Source organism: Bos taurus, chromosome 2 (genome assembly GCF_002263795.3).
Source record: "Bos taurus isolate L1 Dominette 01449 registration number 42190680 breed Hereford chromosome 2, ARS-UCD2.0, whole genome shotgun sequence".
NCBI lineage: Eukaryota > Metazoa > Chordata > Mammalia > Artiodactyla > Bovidae > Bos > Bos taurus.
Window position 1 is genome coordinate 120,383,178 of NC_037329.1, and position 13,601 is coordinate 120,396,778.

Consider the following 13,601-nt stretch of genomic DNA (forward strand, 5'->3'; position numbering starts at 1 on the left):
CATGTCTGGTTGTTTAGCTTCATTGTTGTAGAACAGACGAGACTCACATGGTGGTTTGTCCACGAAAACTGCCACTTTGAATGGGTCACGGAGGGAGGGGACTGCCTGGTGTGCATTATTGGGTGAGGTGGAGTCCCTGCTCTCCTTCTGCTGGCCTCGACCTGGTTCTGACCTCATCTGCTTGTGTTCTCCTGCTTTCCTTGCACAGAGACAGGGCAGGGCATTGTTCATGCACTGACCGACCTCAGCAGCCCCGGCATGACCTCAGGGAACGGAAACTCTGCCTCCAGCATCACCGGCACTGCCCCCCAGAATGGTGAGAATAAACCACCACAGGCCATTGTGAAACCCCAAATCCTGACGCATGTTATCGAAGGGTTTGTGATCCAGGAGGGGGCGGAGCCTTTCCCGGTACGGACTACTTCTTTTCCCCTCTTTTTTTTTTTTTTTTTAAATAAGTATACTTTGGATGTGTATTAGAATATTTTTACATTTCCATGTAAATTTTCTAAAAATGTGAAAAGAAATTTGCTCTTTCCTTGCTAATTTCCCCCCAAAGGAATGTCAGAGTCATTTTCTTTGTAGGATTGAGTGTCTTCCTAAGATCCAGAAGGGGTCAGTAATTAAGAATAATTGGCATGACCCCTTCAGTTAGAAGTTTCCACACAGACTCAACTGTGTCCCCACCTGGTGAAGTGGGAACCCCTTGGTTAGAAGGGAGTTCACACTGGGGTGTTGGGTGCAGGATGATGGACTTTGGGAAATGAGACCTCGTTCAGGTTTGAATGCCTCAACTCCCAAATGGCAGCACTTTAGCCAGTTAGCAAACGGAACCTGTATGGAAGAGAATCCTCAAGGTCTATCTGAATGGAAGATAACTGATCAGAGTTCTAGCCTAAAACTTCTTTTCTGGGGACAGAGCCTTGAAAGAGGAGTGAGTGAGAGTAAGGGGCATTTCAGAAAGGGGCATTTCATCAAGTGTCTCAAGCATTATACTGCAGGGAGATACAGAAGCAGCAAGAAAGTGGCTCATTAAACGCAGCACCCAGCGCTGGTAGTGCCCGTGTAATTTGGTGAGACAGGTTGCCTGCTCCATAGGTGAGAGGAGCCCAGAGCCAAGTGCACTCCAGCCTCGCTCATGATGAAATTAACTGGTAGAGACACAGCATCTTCATGGGATGCCATCTGTCTTTTGAGCTTTCTTTGGATCCATGAGTGGTTTGAACAGTCAGTCAAAGCCTCTGAGCTTGATTAACTGCGATGGGTGGACTGCCTTTCTGAAATGCCAGAAGACAAAAATGCCTGGGCTGGTTCTCATCTGCTTTCCCTCTGGAGGTCCGTCAAGGCCTGTGGCACCTTAGCTACAAGGAGCTTTAGCCCTTCACATCCCCTCCCTCGTTAGACTCCGTCCTCCCTTTGGCCTCCTAGAGAAACACCAGAACCAGCTGACCTCACAGTGTAGATGCAGATGGGGTAGCAGCCCCAGTCTCCCTGCTAGAGGTCTGGCCACCAGGCTGCCCGAACAAAAGGCAACAAAGGGAGTAAAGCAAAGTGTGAATGAGCCAGTCCAGGGTTGGCCTTTCAGTGTGGCCCCGCGTCCCCATGTTCCTCTTCTCTGGCTGCCTGTCCCTCTGACTCGGGTAGGGCAGTGGTAAGGGAGAGAACAGAAAGGGATCCAGGAATGGTGGCCAGGACTCTGTGTCACCCATACACTCACACGCAGCCTCAGCCGTGTTCCTGCCCCAGGACATGTGAGGGCTGGGGCCTGGCCCTGGTTCCAGCGATGCCGGAACCTGACCCATGTCTCCACCTGTGCGCCTTAGACAACTGGGAAGAGGAGATATTCTCCTGACCTCTAAACCATCCATCAGTCCTGGGCTGAAGCCATTTTCATCCCTGTCCTTTGGTGGCCAGTGGCATCTTACCTCATGAGCTAAACAGCAAAACAGGCCTTGAGCAGGGTGTGCCTGGATGGTGGTGGGGTGGGGGCTGGCCTCTGTGCCTGGGTGCTTTATACTTGTGATTGTGATGAGGCTGAGAGCAAGCGAGCCTGCCCACCTGACCCTCACGGCCTCCCTGTCGCCTTGTCCTCTAGGTGGGACGCTCGTCCCTGCTGGTGGGGAATCTCAAGAAGAAGTATGCACAGGGGTTCTTGCCTGAGAAACTTCCGCAGCAGGACCATACCACCACCACTGACTCAGAGATGGAGGAGCCCTATCTGCAAGGTAGTGTGCCAGACCCTGGATGCCGGGGCTTTGGTTGGGGTGGAACCGGGACATCAGCAAGGATGGAAGGTCCTTTCCTGCTGTCCATGGAGGGTCTTGGAGCCAGAAATTGTGTGAACATGGCGGTCGACCAAACGTTTCCCCCAGTGCACACTCAGCCCTGTCCCTCGAAAGTGGATAGGAGCCCCTGTCCCCGGGGAAACGTGTGTCCTCCTCTCCAGCCCCGGATCCCCGGGAGTTACTGCTGAGTTATGGGCCAGCCGGCAAGTTGCGGCCTTCCTCCACTGCTTCAGGGGCCTGCTCTCAGGAGAGGGGCCAGTGCAGAGGCACACTGGAGCAAGTAAGGGCTGCACTTGCCACAGAAGCCCCTGGCTAAATGGAGGCGGGTGGGGTGCCTGCATGGCTACCATCTCCTGGGCTCTGATACCCAGGCTGGCAGCCAGCCGGAACCCCCCACCCCCCGCCCAGGAAGGGTAAAGTGATTGCAAACCAGCAGTGACAGACAGCATTAGCACTTTCCCTCTGGAGGGTCGCCTGCTTTCTTCTAGGGTTGTAAAGAAGGGGCGCTAGCCCTTCCCCACCGTGTTTTGTCTCCTAGCCCCTAAAAGAAGGAACTCTCAGGTGTCCAGGGTACGAAGTCATAAAACAGCAGCAAAAGTGGGTTGGCACTATCCAGGCTGCTGCTGCAGGGCACAGCTGTGGGCACGAGGAACAGGCTGGGCAGAGTGTGAGAGGCCCCAGGGCAGGCTGTGGACAGTCCTGTGGGGACCACTCACTGTCCACACTTACGAACTTTCATGCTTTCAGAGTCCAAAGAGGAGGGCACTCCCCTCAAACTCAAGTGTGAGCTCTGTGGCCGGGTGGACTTCGCCTACAAGTTCAAGCGTTCCAAGCGCTTCTGTTCCATGGCTTGTGCAAAAAGGTAAGCACGCTCACTCCACTGCTGTGCCCAGCCCCTCCCCTCTCAGGGTTGCACCTTGATGCCCAGCTCCCTATTTCCGTGCCCTGCCTGGAAGCAGTGTCCTGTCACTTGTTCACCAAGAACTCCATGAGCAGGTCCAGGCAAGCAGCGGTAAGCCCACATGGAAGGAAGAGGCATTTAGCTTGTCTGGCCCTCCTCGGCACCCCGGCACCTGGCTTTGGCAGCTCCCATCTCCGTAGGGTTTGCCTAGGCCCCCACTGGAAACGCTGCCCTGAGCCCCTGTACTGACTGCACCTCCCTTGTGAGCTCCTCCCGACTCAGAAGACAGACGCTCACAGCAGGCAGCAGTGCTTACCGTGGGCCTGCCACGCGCAGGTTTCTGTGCTGAGCGTTGATACGCATGGTGTCGTCTCGTCTTCAGAGTAACCCTGTGAGCCAGGATTGCTGTCAGGCCCTCTGTACATGATGGGAAACTGAGGCACAAGAAGTACTTGTGCCTAAAGTCTTTGAGCTGGGGATCTAGACGTCTGACTCGTAAGTGCTGTGTGGTCCTTGTGCCAAGGTGGAAGGGGCCTGAGCTCCCAAAAGAAGGGACTCTAGGCCCCCAGGCAGAAGGGCCCTGCGGACCAGTTAGAGTAGGGTTACCCCCAGCCCTCCTTCCCTGGGCTATGCTGGAGGTCCTCCCGGCACCTTTGTGATGCTTTGCCAAGCTGTCCCCCATCAGAACAGGGGACACTAGCTTCTGGGCACAGGTAACATGTGGAGTAGAATAGGGCAGCCCTGGGTTCTTCCCGTGAGCCAGGCAGTTGTGTCAAGCACGAGCTTGTGTAACTGCCAGACCAGTTACAGAAAGTGAGTGGTCTCATCCCCAACTCCAGATGGGAAAACAGAGGCTCAGGGGCTGAGTGACTTGCCCAGATTCACACAGCCAGTCCTGAGTGATGGACTTAGGATTGGAATGAGCAGACAGACTCAGATTTTGCCCCTTGGCTGCTCTTACTCCTCCTGGGGCCTGTGGGCACCCTGCGACTGCCCTGACCTCCCTTGTTCCTCTGACTCTGGCAGGTACAACGTGGGGTGCACCAAACGAGTGGGGCTTTTCCACTCAGACCGGAGCAAGCTGCAGAAGGCGGGAGCCACGACCCACAACCGCCGTCGGGCCAGCAAAGCCAGTCTGCCGACACTTACCAAGGATACCAAGAAGCAGGTGAGAGGCCAGAGGAGCCTGGAGCTCATTCTCTCAAGTCTCCACCGACTCCCCTTCCTAGCACAGCCCTGGGCGCCCACTGTCCTTTCTGCTGTGGCTGTCAGTGCTCCATCATATTCTCATTTCTCCTGATGTGTCAAGTCAAGCCTTCCCCATGTCCCTTCAGAGAGCTCTCATTTAGACCCATGGATGCTCAAGAGGGACCCAGGGTCCCTCTTCCGCGACCTTGCCTCTGCTCACCCTGTTCTCCCAGTCTGCCTCCATCTTTGACTTCTGGGGCTGCACATGAAGACATAGGCTGTCCCAGGTAGCTACGCCTGCCTTACCTGAAGGGCTAGGGGAGAAGAAGCTAACACCCTTCATCTCCCCACCTTTTTGCTTCTCGGTGCATCAGAGCACTGAATCCTTAAAGGTCTCTATCAAAAACGAGGTGTTCTGTTCATTAAGTATGTTTCAGCACCAGCTATATGCCAGCAACTGTTAGGCACTAAAGCTCTGAATTGTGCTGTAAGAACTCACAGCCTAGTGTGATGCTTTAGACCATGTGTTTTGCTGTTTATTGTTATTGTTCTGGTCTTAAACCTCTTTAAGAATCTGATGAAAGCTATAGTAAAAAACGGACACATAAGGAAATCTACATGCTCTTTCGGGTCGTGCACAGACCAGTCCCCAAAACCCGTAGAGCCCTGGTTAAAAACCCACATTTACGAGAAAGAATAGACCTGTAATGAGATTACTGCAGTGTGGGGTGGTACGTGCACCAGTAGTAGGACTCTCTGCTTAGGATCAGAGAGAGGACGTTGCAAAAGATACTTTTTGATCTAGAGTTCAAAGGTACGTAGCAGCCAGCCAGATAGAACGGGGAGACTATACCTGCTTTTGCCCAGCACTCTTGTAGAGGCGGTTTACTCCCCCATCCTGAGGAAAACTGTTTCTGCTCCCAGCCAACAGGCACCGTCCCCCTTTCAGTTACCGCTGCCCTGCAGCTAACACACAGCCAGGAGGACTCCAGCCGTTGCTCAGATAACTCAAGCTATGAGGAACCCTTGTCCCCCATCTCAGCCAGCTCGTCCACCTCCCGCCGGCGACAAGGCCCGCGGGACCTGGAGCTCCCTGACGTGCACATGCGGGACCTGGTGGGCATGGGACACCACTTCCTGCCAAGTGAGCCCACCAAGTGGAACGTGGACGATGTCTACGAGTTCATCCGCTCTCTGCCAGGTAAGGCCCTGGGAGTTCCATGCCTGCCTGGAGTAGCAAAGAATGAGAGGGCGTGAGAGACCTCACCTCCTACCCCCAGGAGAGACCACAGGTTCAGTGAGAGATGCAGGTTCAGGAACAGGGGGCAGGGATAAGCGTGAGGAGATTACTGCCCATGAGACCTTACCTTCTAGCACAGAGCCCTGACTGGTGTCCTGTGGCCAGACGCCAACATATCTGTGGGCTCTGCGAGGGGCCTGTGTGGCAGATGATGACGTAACCTACCCTATGTGTCTCCAGGGCAAGTTGGGAGGGGCGTCAGGTGGGAATGAAGGAAAACTGTCAAGGAGAACGTCAGAACACAGGACATGGACACCAAGTGGCAGTGGCCACGCAGGCCTGTGCCTGATGGAGAGGTTGCATCAGGGAGCAGCCTGGACAGAGACGCAGAAGCACGTGAGGGAGCCACAGGCCGCCCGTGACCCTGGGCATGCAGGGTCTCAGGGCGAGGATCTAGAAAGGAAGCTCGAAAGACAGAGCTCGCATCTCCACGGCTGGGCTTGTTGAGGCCCCAAAGCCTTTTCACGGTTTCTCCTGCCAGTCTCACCCAGCCACTGGCCAGGTCAGGTAGTGATGGCAGCCATAAGCCAGTTCATTCAGAGACTAAAGTGGGCTATGGTGGTTGGCTATGGTGGTTGAGAGCGGGCTTCGGACTTAAACAGAACTGGGTTCAAATCCCGGCTCTGCCACTTAACCCAGTATGTTGGTTATCTATCGCTGCAGCCCCACCGTTTGTCAGCACACAGGTGGTTGGAGTGGGCATTCTTAGGCGGCTGTGGTGTCAGCCAAGGCTGAGGCCATCTGAAGGCTCGAGTGGGGCTGTTGGCTCCATCCTCAGGTGCCTCACTCGTGATTCTCAGGGAGGGAATGGCCGTTGGCAAGAGGCCTCGGTCACCGTCCACACGGGTCTCTTCAGAACACTCATGCTCTGGTATTCTCGTGATGTGGCAGCCAGTTGACCCCCCAGGAGGAGATCTAAGAGCGCAAGGTGGAAGCCACCTGCTGTGCCCTTTATGATCTAGCCTCAGAAATCACATATTGTCACTTCAACAGTATCTTATTGACCACACAGGTCAACCCCATTCATTGTGAAGGCCTCATGAAGGCATGAAAGCAGGGGTTATTGGAGGGAGCTACTTGGAGGCCAGTTAGCGTAGTTCACCCCAGTGATTCAGGTTCCCCCCTCATGCAGCACCCCCACCCCCACCCGAGGCCCCACGGGTCTCATCCCATCACAGCAGTGGTTCAGGGTCTTAAGATCTCAGCATCTGACTCAGGTCCAGGCCCAGATGAAATTCGCTGGGTCCAGCTCCTCCAGGGGAGTTCCCCCAGTCTTCACACCTGCGAACAAGGAGGGTCTTCGTTTCCCCTCCACTAACCTAGGAGATGGTGGGACGGGCACAGGGCCATCACAGTAGATGTGCCTGTTGAAGAAGGGAGCACACAAGAGGCCTCAGGAGTCACCAGCCCACACCAGGCATGTGTGGGCGTTTCCTTGATGACAAGGACACCAAGCCTGGAGTGGTCCTCCTCCTCTCTGGGTCCTACCTGACCCCTCCTTCCTCTCCTTGGAAGGAGGTGGCTGGTGGAGTTGTTTGCTCAGCCTGCTTCCTGTTGCCTTTATTTCCTGTCACCTCTGGCCCTTGGAGTCCAAGTGAGCAGTGTTTCTGCCAGACGGGTCTCTCACTCTTTGTGGGCTTTTTAAATAAATCTTATTCAAAAGTGTCTTCAAGACAAGCCCTACTCCATATTAGGCTTCATCTGAAGCTGAGGGACTGAGGCCTTAACAGTGTAAGGAGCCCGTCTGTTGAATGGAGAGGCTCTGTGAGTCACACCCATAAAATCCTGAGAGAGCATTTGATCCAGCAGTTCTCTGAGGCCACACCTTAGAGCTTCCTGCAGTCTTAACAGATGATTTAAGACACCCCCGCTGTCTCATCTTTAGACTGTTTTTTTTACTGCGTCCTGGATTTGGTCTTTGCCTGGAAACTATTTTTTTTTTTTTTAAGATTATGTGCTGCTGAAACAAGCACTAAAAACCATTTCTTAATTTTAGCGTCATTTGCCATCTGGAGAGGCTGAGGATTTTCAGAAGCAGCAAATCCAGGCTCTTTCCTGTTTCCCAGTTTTCCCCCTCGAATTTCCCACAGCCGCGCTGGGAAGCCAGGCAGTACCTGCAGGCTCTGCCTGGGGTCCCCTGAGCCGGAGTGCTGGTTCAGTGGGAGTCTCACACTCACCAGGTCACCACCAGGAACAGTGTGGCTGAATTTTCCATTTCATACCAAGGATCCCTCTTCTTCCAGTTTCCAGTAACCATTTCCTCACTTTGCTTTAAGCCTCCCCAGCAGTCTCCTCAAAGGCCATCAGGCTTCTGTGAAGTCTCTCAGGAAACCTTAGATATTCTTCTCGAAGTCACTCCCGCCCCCACCCACTACTGCATCCCAGGCCACACCCACACTGTTAAGGGGTGGTGATGGCAGCACTCCCTCTTCCAGATACCAAAATGTGCATTAGTTATTCACTGCTGGGAAATGTTATCCCAAGCCTAGTGGCCTATAATAGTCAACATCTCAAGAGTTCTGGGGAGTGGCTTAGTGGGTACTTCTGGCTTGGGGCATCTTTCAAGGCCCCCATAATGATGGCAGCAGGAGTGCAGGTACCTACAGGCCTGGAGGTGGAGGAGCACCCTTCCCAGCCACAATCCCAGGGCAGCGGGGGGCTGACTCTGGGCAGAAGGCCTCAGTCCCTCTCCAAGTGGGCGCCTCCAGAGTGCTGCTTGAGTGCCCTCGTGACATAGTGGCTGACTCACTCCAAAAGAGATTATCCAAAAGACTAAGGTGAAGTCGCCTCCCCGGGGTAGCCCTGTCCATGGAGAGGGTGGTGGGTGAACAAGGACACATGTAAACAAGGAGGCCATGGTAGAGTCTGGCTACCCTGAGTAAGTCACTCAGCCTCTCAAGCTGTAAAGTGAGAACTGCATCGGCTTCCTCAAGGGCTGGTCGTGAGGGTTAAGTGAAATGGGGCTTCTGAAGGGCAGTGACCGCTTGTAGCCCAGGTTGACACTGTCTTTGGTCACATCCTCTCAGGCTGCCAGGAAATCGCAGAGGAGTTCCGTGCCCAGGAGATCGACGGGCAAGCTCTGCTGCTGCTCAAGGAGGACCACCTGATGAGTGCCATGAACATCAAGCTGGGGCCAGCCCTTAAGATCTACGCACGTATCAGCATGCTCAAGGACTCCTAGGGCTGGCCGGGCGCCGGGGCTCCTCCTCCCGACCGAGCAGAGCCGGTGGACACTCCTGGGGGCCCAGAGCAGGGCCGGTCAAGGGAAGGGCCCCCGCTGCGGGGCGTAGCTGGGGAGGAGGTCTCGGGACCTCCTTGGTGGCTCTCAGGGGCCTTTCTTTCTGTGGGAGGGGCAGAGAGGTAGGTGGCACAGAAGATGGGGCTTTATGCTTGTAAATATTGATAGCACTGGCTTCCTCCAAAGTCCCACGACTCTAGCCCCGCTTCTCTTCCCCTCTTTCTGTCCCCCATTTTCCAGGGGGTATGTGGTCAGGGCTCCCAACCTGAGTTGGGTCACTTCCCAGGGCAGCCGCCGGGCCTGGAGAGAGGCCTCGGAAGCCCTCGCCTGCCTTCCTCCTCTTCTTTCTCGGGGCCCAGCTCGCTCTTCCGTTGCCAGCTTCTCCCACTTCAGCCTGTTACTGAAGCCGCCAGAAGGGTTCTCCCCTCTCACCCCTGCAGGTGGAGGGAGAGAAGCTGGGCCCGGTTTGGCCACACCTGCTAGTACAGACGCCTTAACGCTGTGTGTGTGACTGTGTGACTGTGTGGGAGCCTGGACTGACTGACGGGCCGAGAGCCCCCCCGGCATCTCCGGGTGTTTTGTAGCAAACAGCCACTTAGTGCTTTGTCCCGGACTCCACTCAGCCTCGGGATGGGGAATAGGAAAAAGGGCTGCCTCGGTGCAGAGGCAGGATCAGAAAGCGATGCAGGTTAGCAGGAGATTTTCCTTTCCAGATTGTTGTGGTGTCTCTGCAGCCCTTTCCTGCACTGTGACGCCCCCCGCCCCGACTGCCCTGCTGTGTCACAGACGGCATTAAGGAAGCTGCCAGTGGGCTGGGCCACGCTGCGCCTCCTGGTCTTGCCTGTCCACCCACCCTGAGAGCCCAGTGGTGGGGCCCAGAGAACGTCCAAGGGCGGAAGAGCTGGAGTGACCGCCGAGGTGAAGAAGGCAGCCTTCGGCCTCGGCTCCCACACTTCTTTGCCTCTGGAACTTGCTGGCAGCAGTGTGAGCTGCCCGTGGAGGAGGCGGGGCAGGAAGGGCGAGGGCCGGCCTCTGACCTGCCCTGCACGCTGCAGGCTCCGGGGGAAGAGTTGGACTCTCCCCAGGGGAGGGTGGGTGCCCTTCTCAGTTCATGCTGTTCCCCACTCACACCCCCAGGCAGGGTTGGAAATGAAGGACTTTTTTAACCTTTTTTTGTTTTTTAAAAATAAATCCATAAAATCCATTCCTTCTGTGCCTTTCTCCCCGGGGATGCCTTTCTGTGATCCTGAAGAGCTACTTTTCACCTGCAAGGAGAGGGTGGGTCCCTGGGCTGGTAGGGGGATGACCACCTTGACTGGACAGCGTATCCTCCACACTTTGCCATGTCATCTGAAGGCACACTCAGCCCCGGTTCAGGTCCCACCTGTTCTTCACGGGTATTCCTTGGGAGTACAAGGGTCCAGGGCCCCTTCAACTCTGAGCCTGCCGACCCGCCACTGCCACTGGGGAGACAGGACGCTGTTCGTCAGGAATACCTGGCACACCAGAGGCAGAGCCCAGAGCTCCCCACCCTCACGCGCACCTGTGGTGGGTGCGGCTCCGTGTCCAGCACCGCCCTTGGGGTGACTGCCTCACTCGACAGCTGAGCATTCTTTGGATGCTGGAATAGCGAACTATTAGGAGAGTCTCTGCCACAGGAGGCGATTGCCTAAGCCTCGAATAAAGAAGGGGCCTTCCAAGCACAGGCCGTTTGTGCACTCAATTAGTCTGTAACAGAGGGGCCCAGGGAGATTGATTAGCAGGGACCTTCTGAGAACTAATACCCACATCTTGATGACAACTCTGCAGAAAACCTTTAAGATGTAACTACTTCCTGGAAGAAGAGGAGAAACAAACAACTGACTAGTTGACCACCCACAGGATGGAGCTAGGACTTGGGAAGTCTGGTCTACAGAAGGTCGGGAATGGCTAGCCGGACAGGGGCCAGCATGGGACCCTGGGCTGAGGGAGAGTGGGGAGGGTCCCCCATGAAGACCCCCATGTTGCCCACCCCACTCCAGGGCAGGGGAGCGGGCCACTGTGGCCTGTGCAGCTTGGCGAGTCCATGCTGGACCTCGACTTTCGCTTTCTGGAGGACAAAGCCAGGCCCAGCTGGAGTGTCCTTGTATGTGAGGTGGGAGAGGGAGCTGGAACTCCTGAAAGAGGACAGCGTGGATCTGCAGGGCTGACACAGGTAAACACACCCCTGCTGTCTCCACTCTGGGTGGAAGGCCTCAGTCTGAAGGGTGCTTCCTTCAACATATTCGCTCCTGATGTTCATGCTTTACACAGAATTTTGCAAAACTTTTGATCGTGACCGACAGTTTGTTCCCCACCCTCATATATGTACTAAGATGTATGTAACTGAAGCAAAACAATAATACCTATCCTGATGTAAAATACATTCTGCTAATTTTCAGTTCATGTTCATAATTTTAAAATCTTGGTCATGATCTATGAATTGATTTCTGATGAATCATATTCTGCACTTGAAAAAAAAAAACCGCCTGGTGTAAACCTTCCCAGAACCTTTCCATCTTACAGTCTTGTGTTGCCCTTACCCTATCCTGGCTGACTGGTATGCACACACTGTTTTACTGAAGAGGTCAAGGGCTCCTGGAGGTGAAGTGTGCAAAGTCTCAATCAGGTGCCCTTGAGTTGTGGCTGGAACTCTGCAGAACAGGGTTCTCGATGGGTGGCAAACACCACAGAGGACCTGAAGAGGGGCACAAGGACCTGCCCCCCCGCCACCCCCAGGGGAGGAAAAAGCATTGGGACAACATGACTCGGTGCCTCTGGCCAACCAGAGCCACCTACTCAGATCCACCCTCTTCAAGGTGATTGGCCCCAGGGCAGGGGGTTCTCTCCGGGCAGTTCGTCCCACTTGGTCCTGGGGGCGTGGTTTCTGATACATGGCCTGGAACGGCTTTGTTCCAGTCACCAGGTCATTTCTTCCCTGGCTCTTGGCTGAGGTGGTTCTCAGAAGTCTGTCCCACCTGCTCCTTGACATGGCTTTCAGGGAAGGACCCAGGTGAGCGGGGACGCTGCCAGTGTCTGGGGGAAGATGGGGCATGACAACTGTCCTGAGAGGAGTCCAGTCTGGTGGCCAGAACAGTCAAGGAGGCACCAAGGCTGGCCCGCTGAGAATGAGCTGAGCCATAGAGGTCCTTGGGGGAAAGTGGCTGGACGGGCATCGCCGTGGGGTATGGTCAGTCCAGGGCACGAATGGGGCAGTGGGGGAAGACAGCATCCTGGGAGATCTCGTAGCTTGTGTAGAGTATGGTGACTCTCCTGCTGCCCTTAACTCTGACCCCATGGTGAACAGAAAACAGACTTTGGGATGCACTTCCCACTGAAACAGAGCTCTCTATTCCCACTGGGAGTGACCGTCCTGGTCTGCAAATTTATTCCCGCTTAGGAACTAACAATTGATCTTTAACCACCTCCTGAAAGTGAGGAGGGTCCAGGAGCCAGTGTGAGGTGGCCTTGAGAGATGGCCTCCTGCAGGTGGGAGCTGGGTGGGGGGTCCTTTTAAAATTATCTGAGCAAGGAACTGGGAACAGTGGGTCAGGCAGATGCCTCTGTGGACTAGGGTTCCCAGGCTGGGACATGGGAGGAGGGATTGGCAGGACCTGATGGGTGCTCGTTGAAGGCCTAGGTGTCAGAACCCTCCCAGGCCTGACAGAGCCCACCTGGACCACTTGGGGATGGCTCTGCCTGGCTGCCCTGGATGGAGGGACTGGCTAAGAGCATGGGATGGCAGAGAAGGCTCTGCTCCAGCATTTTCTGCCCTTGCCAACCCACCCACCCCATGGTGTCCCTGTAGGGGGCAGCCTCGTTTCCAAGAGCAACTGTAAAATAGCTCCATAATGTTTATATTTATTACATATTGAAAGGATATATTGGATTAAATTATTAAAACTTCAGTTTTTTCCACTCTCTCAACATGGCTACTATTACTAGAAAAATTTAATTTATATTCCTGGCTCACATTATATTTCTATTTTCTCATGTTTTTATAAAAGAACAGAGATGTACACGTCTATGTACATTTTATAAAAGAACACAGATGCACAGGTGCACAGGTATGGGAGCCTTCCCCTCACAGAAGTGAGGTCGGCCTCTATGCACAGTTCTGTTACTTCCTCTTCCACTGAGTCCCTTAGGCCCTCTTTTCCAGAGAGCACGTATCCACCAACCTCATCCTTTTCAATGGCCAGGCTGCTCTCCATTGCACGCGAATGCATTACTCATTCACCCTCCTCTCCACGGACCAACACTGGGGTGGTTTATCTCCATCTACTTTTTCCAGCAATACTCGGAGAACCACCTTGGTCTGCTGGCTGTGCAGTCTCATTTCCAGAAGGGTAAAGTTGGGTCTGGTGTGAGTGTGTGAAATGGTTTTGTAGGCCCTGTAGGCAGGACTGAGGTGGACTTCACCTTGCAGTCACTAGAAAGGCTTAAAACTGCTTGCTCTTTCCAAATGGCTCTGTATTTTTCCTTCATTAAAAGAAGCAATAAAAGCACATTAGAGACAGGTGGGAGGAAAAATAAAGGAAAAAAAAACCCTCCTGTAACCAATTACACAGATACTTCTTCCTTTTAGTCTTCTGGTGCATGTTTTCATTAGTAGACCTGTAATCACAGTGCCCATAAATTTTAGATCTTGCTTTTTCCATTGAAGGTTTT

General features: G+C 54.2%; 1 protein-coding gene across 8 annotated transcripts in view; it reads left to right on the forward strand.

Annotated features, from left to right (window-relative positions):
- The window catches only part of PHC2 (polyhomeotic homolog 2), a 114,437-nt gene extending 103,729 nt beyond the window's left edge, over nt 1–10,708 (forward strand). For 7 of the 8 annotated variants that reach the window (XM_059875717.1, XM_024976356.2, XM_024976365.2 and 4 more), the window contains 6 exons: nt 209–411; nt 2,096–2,225; nt 3,033–3,147; nt 4,213–4,354; nt 5,299–5,575; nt 8,701–10,116. In XM_059875717.1, the coding sequence (XP_059731700.1) occupies nt 209–411; nt 2,096–2,225; nt 3,033–3,147; nt 4,213–4,354; nt 5,299–5,575; nt 8,701–8,855 (1,022 nt within the window). In that variant the 3' untranslated portion in view covers nt 8,856–10,116. Of the gene's footprint in view, nt 1–208; nt 412–2,095; nt 2,226–3,032; nt 3,148–4,212; nt 4,355–5,298; nt 5,576–8,700 lie in introns of all 8 variants that reach the window. The other variant, NM_001192908.1, reaches the window with a different exon arrangement.
- Nucleotides 10,709–13,601: the final 2,893 nt, after the last annotated feature.